The 13541-nt window shown below is 36.9% G+C and overlaps 1 protein-coding gene across 2 annotated transcripts in view; it reads right to left on the bottom strand.

Moving 5' to 3' along the window:
* Window positions 1–13541, bottom strand: part of LOC139734045 (protein kinase C delta type-like) — a 74872-nt gene that overhangs the window by 21575 nt on the left and 39756 nt on the right. For both annotated transcript variants that reach the window (XM_071644856.1, XM_071644855.1), the window contains exon 2: window positions 9213–9400. In XM_071644856.1, the coding sequence (XP_071500957.1) occupies window positions 9213–9330 (118 nt within the window). In that variant the 5' untranslated portion in view covers window positions 9331–9400. The remainder of the gene's footprint in view (window positions 1–9212; window positions 9401–13541) is intronic.

The raw sequence follows: 13541 nt of genomic DNA on the forward strand, positions 1-13541 counted from the left end.
GCGTTAATGGTGGCTATGGTAGTAAAGTTTATGAGGAAGAGAAGGCAGGTCAAGGATTGTGGATTTGGTGATTACTGTGGTAGTGGTGACATTGGTGGACTCCGGTGCAGGTGGTGATGGCAGAGACAATGGTGGTAGAGAAATTGATCGAGGTGCCAGAAGAGTTGTCCTATTGGAGTGATTCATCAAAGCCTTTAGAGAATTTGGTTTATTTACTGGTAGTTAAGGTCATATTTGTGGTAAAATTAAATTGTCATGCTCTCATATTAAATCACTGTACTATAACTGATTCTTCAAATTCACTTCATCATGGTTGCAGTGAAAAGATACACAAAACTCCACATTCACAGTGGTCTTCAAATGCCTACCAATACACCATACATCATTCAAACAAGATTTTAGCAGGTTATAACAAACTCTCTTCACACAGCACATTTGTGTCTGCTTTAAAATGCACTCTAACCTGGGAAGATTTCAATATTGAGTGATTTACGATACTAAAAAGATACTACACAGTACATTTACTGCACTAACATCACTTTGCCTCTGAAATAGTTAACATGATAATGTAATTCACGCTACTATTGTACAGAACTTTGGTCATACTAGTAAAAAGTACCAACAGAAAGATGGCATTGTATTTGAACATATTTCAAACTATCACAATTAAGCACAGCACACAATCTGCCTGGTACGTAATATACATGGACCCATCAATTATCCAGTCACTGCTGAAATGGCACCTCTGAATTTAACTTTAACATCTTAAAGTGGAGATCAGAAAGATTAGATGAAACTGGTTAGATTCATTCAATCCGCAACCCAAACTCAGCCTGAAGTTTATCAATGACAAATGCCAATTTGAGAGAAAAACAGCAACTTTGATATTTCAGGGAATGTTGCCAATTCACAAATACATTGTAGGTTGATTTCAGCAATGATCGAGACTTTAGACAGTTCTGCAACTGAACACCTAATATGAACAACAAAGGGCTCAAGTGAACACAGTTATTATCATTATTTTTTTTTTTACAATTTACTTTATGATATACCAACAGCGAATAGTACATAGTCAAGCACTCAAACATAAAGAAATGTGGTTGACTTGTTGGGTTAAGAAAAATCTACATGCAAATCAATGGCGATCATGGCAGTTATCAACTATACATATTGTATGCCTAGGATGCCATTTTCCCCCCTAACCCAGTACTTGTGAGAGGGTGGTTTATTGCTCTGAAAAAAGAAGAAGCAAAGTGTATATCAATAAAAACAACAACAACCATACCCTCTCAGGGAAGGAACAAGTCCTGGCAGAAAATGAAGTTACACCAGGGAGCACCTCCCTGGTTACACCCAATGTATGTACACTAAAATATAGCATGTAATCTCACTGTAACAGCCTATTAACTAATGCCTTTGGTTTTCCCATAATTTTAGTTTACTGTTGGACTAGTACTCTTCCAAGAATGCAAACATATTCAAATTTCTGTCATGACATCAACCTCATAATACACGACCTTTACTGAAAATTGGGATGTTTGCTTTGCCTATGATGTTTTATCAAACATCGATTATCAGTACAGTGAAGTACTAAATAAACAGTCTGTTCGTTCTAGTTCACCCTACTGTAGGCAAAGCCCTACTAATATTGACATTACAAAACTGATTTTTCCTCAACCCTTGGTATCAGATCCTGTATTAGATTTCAACAAAGCCCACGTAATTATCAGATTTCAGTTTTAAAAAAAATCTAAAGCAATACCAAACAACTGACACAGACTGTCTCCAAACATGTCCACGGTTGTGAATTGTTTGCTTGTTAAAATTCTACATTTAAACACTGATCATCTTGCACAAGGGAGAATATAAAGGCACGAATGACAGACTGGCTATCGCCATAACACGATGACTTTTTGACAGCTACACTGTCTTTTTTTCAATCTTTGAAATACAGTCTGAAACTGTCTGTTGAAGATGTGCATAACTTGAGCCACACTCAACTCTGACACAGTCTCAACTTCCATTTCCTTACAATAAAAACTACCTTGCTGAGAGCAGAACTTGCTGTACAAAAATATCTCTTCATTTACACAAGACAAAATGCAACCTGCAATACATTTAATGGTTGTATTTCCTCTTCAATTGATTTCTTGTTTTGACATCAATCTTCATTGAAGCTATATTTGAAGGATATGGATTGTACACAAATCTCTGTTACAAAGTAAAAAATAAAAAATAAGAAAATGCATGATTTGTAAAGGCACAGCTGACAGCAAGTAACAGAATGTGTTAATTTTTATTTTGCGTTGAATTTCTCCTCAACACATCCCCCCCCCCCTTCACACAAGCACAATTGATTTGAATCTTGCATCAACACCTTACGAGTGACTGCCAAGTCGATTCTCACTTTCGTTGGAAAATCACTCCACAAAGACATTCTCAGTGTACATGCATGAATGCCGCCCTTGCGCCTCAAGCGACATTAATGCTGGATGTGGTGTACCGCAGGAGGGCGGATGTATTATGTCGCAGCTAATACTCAGCGGAGTCACGTTGGCACGTATTACCTTCACTCTCTAACTTCAAGGCACAAACACACTCTTACAGGTGTATTATATACTCCCTTCATAATGTTAGTCTGTCACACATGCATTTCATCCTTTCCATAGCGTAAGATCAAACCCCCCTCCATTTAAATGTTTGTGATCTGAAGAGATGTTTCCATGCTGTACTGACCTACACTTTGCCAAACATCAGAAAAATGATGTACCTGAGACCGAACATATTATTTCGAGCACAAACGGTTAGCCTTCCAATATATCATTCAAGAAAATATGCATGCAAACTTTTATCAGATCTTAAGGCTACATTATCTGAATATATGAATCCTAAGTGTCTTTCATTCCTTGGAAACTTGCAGGAAGGACTGACTCAAGATTCTAGCAATGGGATTAAATATGGGCAAAGCCCCTAAAACTTAACCCCCCCCCAAAAAAAAAAAAAAAATGCTATGTCATGACATCATCACTTAAGATGCCTCTATCTCTTTTCTTGTTCCTGTATGTACAAGTGTATCCTTCCTCTTTTCCTTTCTATCCGGAAATTAGGAAATTCTGGTGAAAACATTTTTTTGAAAAAAATTACTGACTGCTAAGTAATGAGTCTGCACATTTTATTCTTGTACCTCTGGAAGAAACAGCCTGAAAATGCAAGACACATTCAGATGCTTCCTCTTTCCACAAACTTGTCACTTCGTTTCGTTCCTCCTTTTCTGACGACAGACACACCCGTGGCTATGCGAGGCAAGCGTTAAAGGCGGATGCGAGCGTTCACGGTGCGTGAACAGACTGAATGGCATGCCTAATGGAATAACTGCATGGAACTACGGCAACATGAACACGGCGACTTTGACAAAATTTATCCCATCGACTGCTGAATTTAGTACCTTTACATCACAAGCTGTATTTACACTGGGCATATAATGCATTTGGAAAAAAAAAAACCACACAAACGTCAGCCTCAAGGGGTTAAAACCAGAAATGTTTGACATTCTGCATTTCCTGATTATGCTTGGTTGCTTCTTGGTCTCAAAGTCTTTTGAGTCCAGAGAACCTACGCTTGTAGCACTGGCATTGGGTGCAGCTGTGGAGTTTTGTGAACACCTGCTTTTCTGCACATATCCTTAAGGATCTGCTATATTTGTGGAATCTCTAACCAACATCACAAACAAAAGGAATGTGTACAACAAATGTGTTTTTATACTGTACTATTGAGAATATATGTACACTCTAAACCTGCAGAATATTCTTTGTTGCTGTGGCTGCTTGGGGCAAATTTCATACCGCAGACATAATAAAGGGGAATGATTTCTCCATGACAGTTTTACCAAATATCGATATTCAGAGTCAGCATGCGAGAGGGGGCTTTACAAAGAGAAGGTCTTGCAGGTGGGATAACATTAAAAAAAAATTACAATAGCTCTAAATCACTGTTCTAGGGTTTGTGTAAAGTTTCTTTTCTTTTTTCCCCGTGGCTAATCTTAGAGTCTTCAGAGGCAGACACAACCAAAACAATCACACTATTTAAGAGAAGATTTCAAATGACAAAATGGAGGGTGCTGGTACTAAATGCCTAGCTAAACACACTATGTCTGAATTAAAAGCAACTTTGTAGTTATGCAGTCATAATGTAAAATATGAAAGATTTAAGGATATCTGGCATTGATAAATTTAATACCAAATCTTGCTAAAAAATGCAGGTTTTACAAATGACTTACCATATACTTATACTAGTATAGTAAACCAAGAAATTTTATTATGAGGGACTCTTTTTTTAATATTTTGATATAGTTTTTATTCATTTGATAACAACACTTTTAGTCCTACAGGGAAATTTCACTAAATTGTGACTAACATCTTCTTCATTACAATCAAGAGCCAAAAGAAACACTTTGGAGTGTTTGTGTGTGTGTGTGTGTGTGTGTGTGTGTGTGTGTGTGTTTTGGGGGGAGATGTTGTGATTGCTGTTTTCCAAAACTAGAGGCATAGTTATAAATGCCAGTGATAATTCATGAAAATTTCATGCTGTGAATATTTCTCATGTACTTTGTGGTAGATAGATGATAAAATACATTTTGCTCACTTTATACATCTTGCTCATATCTTGCCACTAGAAATCTTTAGATAAAAGTCCTACACATACACATGAAAGAAATTGAATAATTACAGTAGATGTCATTACAAATAAAGCACAAAGTGGCAGATATACATATATTGTGAATTAAAGTCTTCTATGATGCAAGGCCAGTGATCCAAACATGTAGATATGCCTAAAAAAAAGAGAACAAAAAAGGGGGGAGTCAACGAAATTTGCGCAGGGAATTACAGCAGAAAAGGAGCAAGCACTGCAAGTAATATGGAATGTGGCTGCACATAGTAGAATTGATTCTCCCTCGCACTCTTGAAGTGACTTAAGAATAGGAGTAGATGCCCTTGAAGGAATGCTGAACATTCTCTATGCCGTTTGAAATAATCTGGATACTACATGTTCACTATGACATTGATTTTCCACAGGCTGGCTTTCCTGGTTAAAGCACTGTCATATCCATACTTTGTCACAAAAAAAAAAAAAAAAAAAAAAAAAAATCATGGATGAATACGATAATTTTAACTGGACTCTGCCCAACAGCATCCATATTTATTTTGTACTCCCCATCTAAATCTAATCAATAAGGGTGACTGAAAGTGGAGAAATGAGCTGAAAATCAGTGACTCCACTTTCTCCTGGTCAATAATCCACATTTCAGGATGTCGTACTCTAAGCTAAAAATGTCGAGAGATTCCCAGCCGTGGGAGCCGACACAATGTGCTCAGTATATTTTTTTAGCTCTCTCTGAATTCTTTTCAAGCGATCCTTTCTCCCTCCACAGACTTCTCCTTTCTATTTGAATCTTCTCATCACCAAGATAAATTCCCTTCATCTAACCATTTCTTTTCCCTCCTTTCCAATTTCTACCCCACTTCATTATTTTTCGAATAGCTAAAAGCAAACAAAATCTATTAAGACACTAACCAAATAAAAATATATACTTGAAATTACTTTACAAAAGAGTGGTTTTCTTCCTTTAATGAAAGTATTCACAGAAGAGTAACTGTTGTAAAAACAGGAGAAATATCCTGAGCTATAGGTATCAGTTTCCTGCTATCATTCAAATATTCCTTTATAGAACACTGATCAAAATTTCACAGAAACATGTGCTTACTCATGGTTAAGAGACAAGTACGTGAGCTTACCATGATAGCCTATGAGTACAGGTAGCTAGAAATGTCTATCATCACTCACACATTGATCATGTTTTGTTACCACAATACAGTGCTCACCTAATAACTGGAAAACGTTGCTGAAGTGCAACAAAACTCAATGCAGCAAACGTTTTGATTTAAGTTATTTTGACCGCTTAAACGGAACCACAAACCGCTTTACAAAGTTGTGCTGTCTCTGAACCACTTCCATCCTTCCTCAATAACATTGCCTAAAAAGAAATGACTAAATCCTTAGAAATAATAATGGGTAGATACTTCATTTCCTTAAATACCAGAAGGGTATACATTTTCTGAGCAATCCAAGATATATTCTGCCTATTACATGGTCTAAACATTTACCGTTGGTCAGTAGGGTGCTGTGCTGGTGGTAACACACATCTTCTACTCATATGCACTTCAATGTAAATATGGAGTCACCTTCCTCACATGCGGTTCATACTATGATTCTGTGTACAACATCGGAGTACAAGTAGCGTGTGTGTGTGTGTGTGTGTCATTTTCAGAGAAAGAAAGAGGGATGATTGGAAAAAGATTGCGAACAAAACGTGATTGTTGGTAAGTTTCATCAATACTGCACATGTTAACAAAAACAAGATCAAATTCAGCACTGCTGCCTATATCTTGGCACTAGCAGTGTCATACAATTGTAGTTATAATTTGATACAGATGTACAACTGTAGATGTATAATTTGATGTGTAACATGACCTCTGATGAGGTTTATTTTGTGGGGGAAAAAAAATCAGTGAAGGTTTGCTATAGCAAAGACATTTGCCCACACCATGGTATGAGACTGTTGTGTGATTTCTTATCATTGTTTCATTTCTAGGTGTTTTAACCAGGCATGTGTACTTGTTGTCATGGATACCAATGGGATAGATATCTGTGCATGGTTTAGTGTAAATGCCAAGATAAGGGTGTTTTGTGGGATGATATGCACCGGTCAATACCAGTCACTGTCAAGTGGGATTGTAATGTACTGTATGTTTATATGTCTGTGTGTATATAATTATATGGGCATATTGATGTGTGCCTGCGAACACACTACTGAGTATACATTCATAATCATTCATTCATTCATTCATTCATTCATTCATTCATTCATTCATTCATTCATTCATTCATTCATTCATTTATTCATTCATTCATTCATTCATTCATTCATTCAGTCAGTCAGTCAGTCAGTCAGTTTTCCATGTACCTATGAGAAAGAAGCAGTGTGAGCATGAGTCATCTGTAAATTGCCTAATCACTCCATGAAACTAGTACAATTCTATTACCGGTACTCTATTCATTCTTAGTCAACTGAAACATGGATTGATCATTCACTTCTATCTACAATGTATGTCTCTGCTCTTGCCTAGACATTTGTGGAAATCCAGCACATGTACAAATTTGGCATACAATGTATATTCATCCAGTTCATATGTGAATGCACTGTGTGATGTTATGCTTGATTCTATAATTCACTCATACTATCAATATGCATAGAATACAGACAGACTGTAGACAGATAGCACTAGCAGGTGAATCACATAAGATTGGGGACTGAATAGATTTAGAGGGATGGTATAGTTTTGCTTTGTCATCTGGCTTCAGGTTTCTAACTTTTTGGATGAGATAATGAGATCTCTCCCATGAAATATCAGAGCGCATGTAATTCCAGGTGAAATTCAATGTTTACTTAATAAAAATTGGTTCTGAAATGGATGAGATTATACATCCAAAACAAAGTGTCCTAATTAAAGGTGAGACAATCCTTTCATTAGGATCACTTTGTTTTACTTTGTTTTTAGATATCTCAGCCATTCAAAAACAAAACTGACTTTCATCAAATAAACTTTGAATTCCTTGTAGAATTGTATGCTCTTTAATTAACTGATTGAGGACGAGTCCCGAGGTGACTATGGGAAATGCATGCTGGAGCAAAATCAACCCATCCTCAACGAGTTAACATTTCATAGAGAGATTTCTAGATATCTCACAAAACGTTAAAAGCTGAATCCTCACCTCAACCAATACTATAACATCCCTTTAACTCCTGTCCTGCTGTGACCATTTCCTCCCACCCCACCCCCACACAGGAAAGAAAAACATGAGAAAACAAACAACCAATTAAGACTTCATTGTCCCACACTACAGCTGGACTGTTGTATAGTTACCTCCAATGAGGAAATGTAACATTGCTTGAAATCAGGAACTCCGAAAATCACACAGAGTTTACCACACAAGGATGATATATCTGGCAGGAGGTCAGTAGGTCAACAGGTATATACTGTATTTGACCAGATACACAATTCAAAGATGGAAACAGATGGGCAGATAAACAAATAGTTGAATACAATAAGGATGTTGTTATACTGTATACGCCACATATTTACCAAGTCTAAATTTTTGGGACTTCCCGACGATTTCGCGAGTGTTTAATTCGCGATCGTGGCGTACTGTACTGAACAGAGAAATGTAAACCTGTGTGTCACATTCATATTGGGATCAGAGTCATTATTTTCGCTTGTCTTTAATTTCGCAAATAGCACCTGACTCATGAAATCCGAGAAAATAAAGACCTCAAGAAATATTCGCCATACAGTATTTCATCACACAGAGAATTTAATGATACTCGTCAAGAGTGATATGTAATCAAAAAATGGATGTTTCGAGAGTAATTGAACGCGAGATAGTCTGGCTAGTCAAGTAGAGTGATGGAATTTAAGAAAGATGAATTGGCAAAGACTATGTAATTGTAAAGGAGAATTTAAGATCCTGGATTGGACACAGAATGTTTGGACTTTCATGTAAATGCCCAACTTCAAAGGAAACCAAAACTCAAAGAGCAATGTGGGTTGAGTGAAAGTAGCAACATTTAGTAGAACACATCAGTGAAAGTTTCAGGAAAATCAGACCATCAATGCAAAAGTTATGAATCTTTAAAGTTTTGGTGTTGTAATGACTGTATAAGGAGACTACTAGAGTTCATGATGTCATCTATGTGGACAACAACATAAAGAGAATATAAAGAGAATTCAACAAAAATTCATTTTTCATTAAAATTACACATTCCATCAACTTGATACTGAAATTTGTTAAGGGTAGTAATCATTCCCCCTGCTTTTTGAAAGCGGTTTGTCAAATGCTCTTTCATTACGCTAGAAAAGTGAAAGCATGTTGAATTTTCTTTATATTGTTGTCTACACATGATTTCATAAACTCACAAGTAGTCTCCTTATCCAGCGTTTCCAATACCAAAACTTTAAAAATTCATAACTTTTGCATCAATTGTCTGATTTTCCTCAAACTTTCACTGATGTGTTCTACTAATGTTGCTGCTTTCAGTCAATCCTCATTTCTCCTTGGGTTTTGGTTTCCTTTAGCAAAGCCTGGGGGAATCTTACTTGCATCTTTGACGGTCTCCTTGACGTTCACGGCGACAAACGGGTCGAAGATGACTTCATTAGGGAGCTCAATGTCCTGCTTGTCCACCTGCAGGACTCTCACGCGAAGAAAGACCATGACAGACAACGGGATCCGTCACCCAGCACACCGATAATCGCTTGGCTTAGGTTCGCTCCTCCACGGTCTTCTGTTATGATTGAACACCAGGAAGAACACACAGTGTAAATTAGTGAATGCCATTCACAATAGTAGGCAGTCTATTGTGTCAACATCAGGAAATGAACACACATTTTTCAATGCAAACATGAGAGTAGAACGCTACACCATTAATGCCAACCTTGCCAATGACTTTGTCTTATCTACAAACTAGTACATGTATGTAGTCTGTTTTGAGCAGACATGCTGCTGTAACCATATCTGACTATTAAAGAAGAATGTTTCCATAATGTTGATTAACAGCTTTCATATACAACGCTTACAGCTACTAAAGGATTCATACTACACCCAAAAAGCTTGCCAACATTATAAAACTGCTGAATGGATGCTGGTAGAGCAGGTTTTGTTTTTGTGTTGTTTTTCCCCCTGCGATGTTCATGTTCTATGAATAGCTAACAAACAATAGCCTCAACCATTTCTTTATACATGCTTTGGTTGATTTGTTATTGTCATAGCTAAGGAATTCTTTTGTCCTAATAGATATTTGTGCTCTCAAAGTGATTCTTTTGTTGTACTCTAGTCCTGGGAAAAAAAAAAACTCTGGGAGGGTCCACCAGGAAACTATGAAGAAATAACACTTTTGACCACCAATAGGTGTGAAATGTAATTCCTTTGTTCAATAGCACCCAGGGCATTCTTCAAAAAAAAAAGGGGAAAAAAAGGGAAAAAAAGGAGAGAAAAAAAAAGCCAGTGGGGACCAGCTTTCAGAGCAGGAAATGGCTTCGTAACATGGGCAGTCTATGGTATGGCATGGCAGTATTCCACTACCTTTACTGTTTGGGAGCCATTCTTCCTGATGGAAACGGGGCTTTTGCCTTGGCCAGTTTCCTACTGCCATTTTTATTAAACGCCATAAAACTTTGTTTGTGAGTTGTCTTTCTTAACCTCTCTCCCCCTCTATCCAGGATCTTCTCTCCCCGTATTTTGATGCAAGCAGGCAGAATATCTACTGATTTGAATACCCATTGTTCGTTCCCTCATGAATATTCAATGGTTACACTGGAGGCCACTGTTTAGAATAAAAAAATCAAAAATTCTCTCTACCTCAAAGGGCAAGTCGTATTACCCATAAATCATACACTATGATAACTGCTCTTGAGGTGAAATAGGATTTTTAAGAAAGCAATATTTTACATGTTGTTGTCCCATTTATCTGTCTGCAAAATGAGATGAAACAGATTCCATGCAGATAAACACATTACACACTGATATAATGTACGATACAAGGCTCATTTTGTGGGTTGTTGTCAGAGACTCCAACTCTCCCGTTTTCGACGGGAGATCTCCCGCCGAAAACCCATTTTAGTAAAATCTCCCATTCTCCCGCCCTGGCGCTGTGTCTCCCGTTGGGAAGGATTTCTTATTTATTGCTATTGTATATTGAAAAAATAAGCCTTAGGGAGCACCAGAGAGCATCTAGAACCCTAGGAATTTTGCGCTTCACACACATCAACTTGGAGTCTCCCGTTTGCTAGGGATTTCAGGCGGGAGAATCTCCAGATCAGAAGGTGCTTTGGGTTGGAGTCTCTGTGTTGTGTGTGGGACCATTTTCATGGACAGATTTATTACTTATTTTATTTGTTCAAGGATACATTTCTTACTTACACACTCATGGTTTCTTTCTTGGTACCCTACAATTTCACGTAATATTTCTGTTGTACACCAAAACATTTATTGGTAAAATATGTACTGTCTCCTAGTATTTTTTCTCAACATATTTTTATAAAAATAGAGTTAACTAGAAGTAGAATAAAATGTCAACATTTTTGCTTTCCAAAGTAGCAAAGGGTTTGTCTGAGTTGTGTTATGATTTACACATTAGATCTGGGCAATGTATACACATTCACAGCACATTCCCATCACTGTTTGCATAGTGAAGTCCATATCTAAGTCCATGGTGTCTGTTGAAGCAAATGTCAAAGTACTGTGCATTCATTTCTTCAGATTAGGCCAATAATCAACCTGTAGTCCGTGATCGAACATTGTGGTTATCCAAAGACACAGATTTTAATGCTGATGTTTTGATTAATCTGGCCAACATCTTACAAAATACAAGACATGCTCTACAGAAAGAGATGGAGGGGGAAAAACAAGTTGCAAGTAGAGTGTAATGAGACAAATACATTAGCTAATTAAACATAGTGCCAGCTTCCTCATTGACAAGGGCTGGGGTCAGTTTACAGTGTTTCTTCGAAAAGGTCCCAGGTCTTGTTTATTATCATATAAAGGATCTAGAACTCAAAAAACAAATTTCTTTGGTCTCACAGAGCATCTATTACAACAATCTATATCTCAATTCTTATTATTTGTTGTTACTGTTTCATAAAGTAGAATAAGATTTCTCTTCTACTTGAACCCAATTTTGGTCATTATGCACATTGCAGCTGTTTATCATGGTTGCAGACCTATCAAAAACCTCTAAATCATTATATCCATACTTGTACCTCATCATTAAATTGGCAATATAGCACAAAAGAATAGAGGCAATCTGTCTGTCTCTGATTAGTAAATTATTGTTTACATTTATTATTTTTTTTAGTACTCCTATAAAACAGGATACACAATAAAATCAACACTCATACAAACAGTGGTCAAACACGCCTAAAGAAGTAACAAAACAAAACAAAACAAAACAGGTCAGCAGAAATGCTGCCAAGGAAAATATGATTTGTAACTCTACCAATGGTAGGCATTGTGTTCATAAACTGCATGCAGAGTTACCAGAGATCGTCATATTCAGAAGCACTTACTGTACAAAACATATCTGAGAAGTGTGGGAGTAAAAATCCCTTGAAAACAAAATGAAACAAATTAAGACTACACATGCAGTGTGCTATTACAAAGTAACTATGTTGAGCCTCATGTAAAAGGAAGTGGGTGTTGTGATCAAAGAGATATGATATGATCAACAACAAAAAAACTACACAAAACCATCAATCGTACAACGGTGTATCTCTTATACTTTGTGTCTTTTCCTATTCAAGCTATGAGCATGTGCAATGCATGCTTACCGGAAATATCATGGCATTTCATGAATGACAGCAATACAAAGTAAATTACTGCTGTATCTATAATCAGAGCATGATTTCGTCAATGAGAACCATGCCAACAAATTACTGTGGTATTCAATACCATGGTAATTCTAACATGAAGGCACTTATATTGCATAAACCAGGAAGTTTAATATGCATCACAATAGATGCACAACTGGCTCACTGTGTTGGCACCCAAGCGACTGAAGTCCCACAAACACCACAACACTGCAATGTTATCATTGTATGTTCTGATCCAATAGCAACATGCGTATGGTGTGTAGCAATCCATGTGCACTGAGCCAATGTCCACCTCACATACTGTACGCTGCAGAGAATCTACATTTCTACGGACGTCTCTGGTAATCTGTGGTCAGTACAGACTTACACAATTGTACAATGTATCATTAGCTGTTGAATATGTGCACTGATAGTGATAGCGTACGCGTACAGGATTACAATACCCCCAAACAAGTATGTGCATTCCCAGAATGCAGAAATAGGTCATAGAACATGTCTGTGCAGTTTGAGGAAGACTGAATAATACAAGTACAATAACAATTTAATGACTTTTTACAGTGTTGGTTAAATCCATTCACCATCATCCCTAGATGACAAAGCTACAACAAAAGCTACAACAATGGTGTCAAGTAGTGCAACGAAATAAAGAAAATATCCCTTCCGCAAAACTTCATTTTAAATTTTTATATAAAATGTACACACATTACATTCCCATAACTTGTTACTAACATCTACTACGAGCGGTTTCACTCCTACTGCCTTCTGATGGCAGTAAATGGAATTTCTAATTCACTATTCTAGAAATATGAAAATATGTGTAATTCTCTTAGTACTGTTTTTTATTTCACTACTGTGATATCATGAAGTGTGGTAGCCTTCTTATCAGACAATGACGGTAAATCGACGACACAAACACTTTACAAATTCATCACTTTTGAACAGATGGTGTAATTTTCCTTAAACTTCACTAATGTTTTCTCGTGATATTTCTACATTCTACTGAATTTACATATTTTGGATTAATTCCCCTCTTTAATAGTCTATCCAGAAGTTGAAACC

Source organism: Diadema antillarum, unplaced genomic scaffold (genome assembly GCF_040938485.1).
Source record: "Diadema antillarum isolate AM-2024a unplaced genomic scaffold, OU_Dant_1.0 seq00000507_RagTag, whole genome shotgun sequence".
Taxonomy (NCBI): Eukaryota; Metazoa; Echinodermata; class Echinoidea; order Diadematoida; family Diadematidae; genus Diadema; species Diadema antillarum.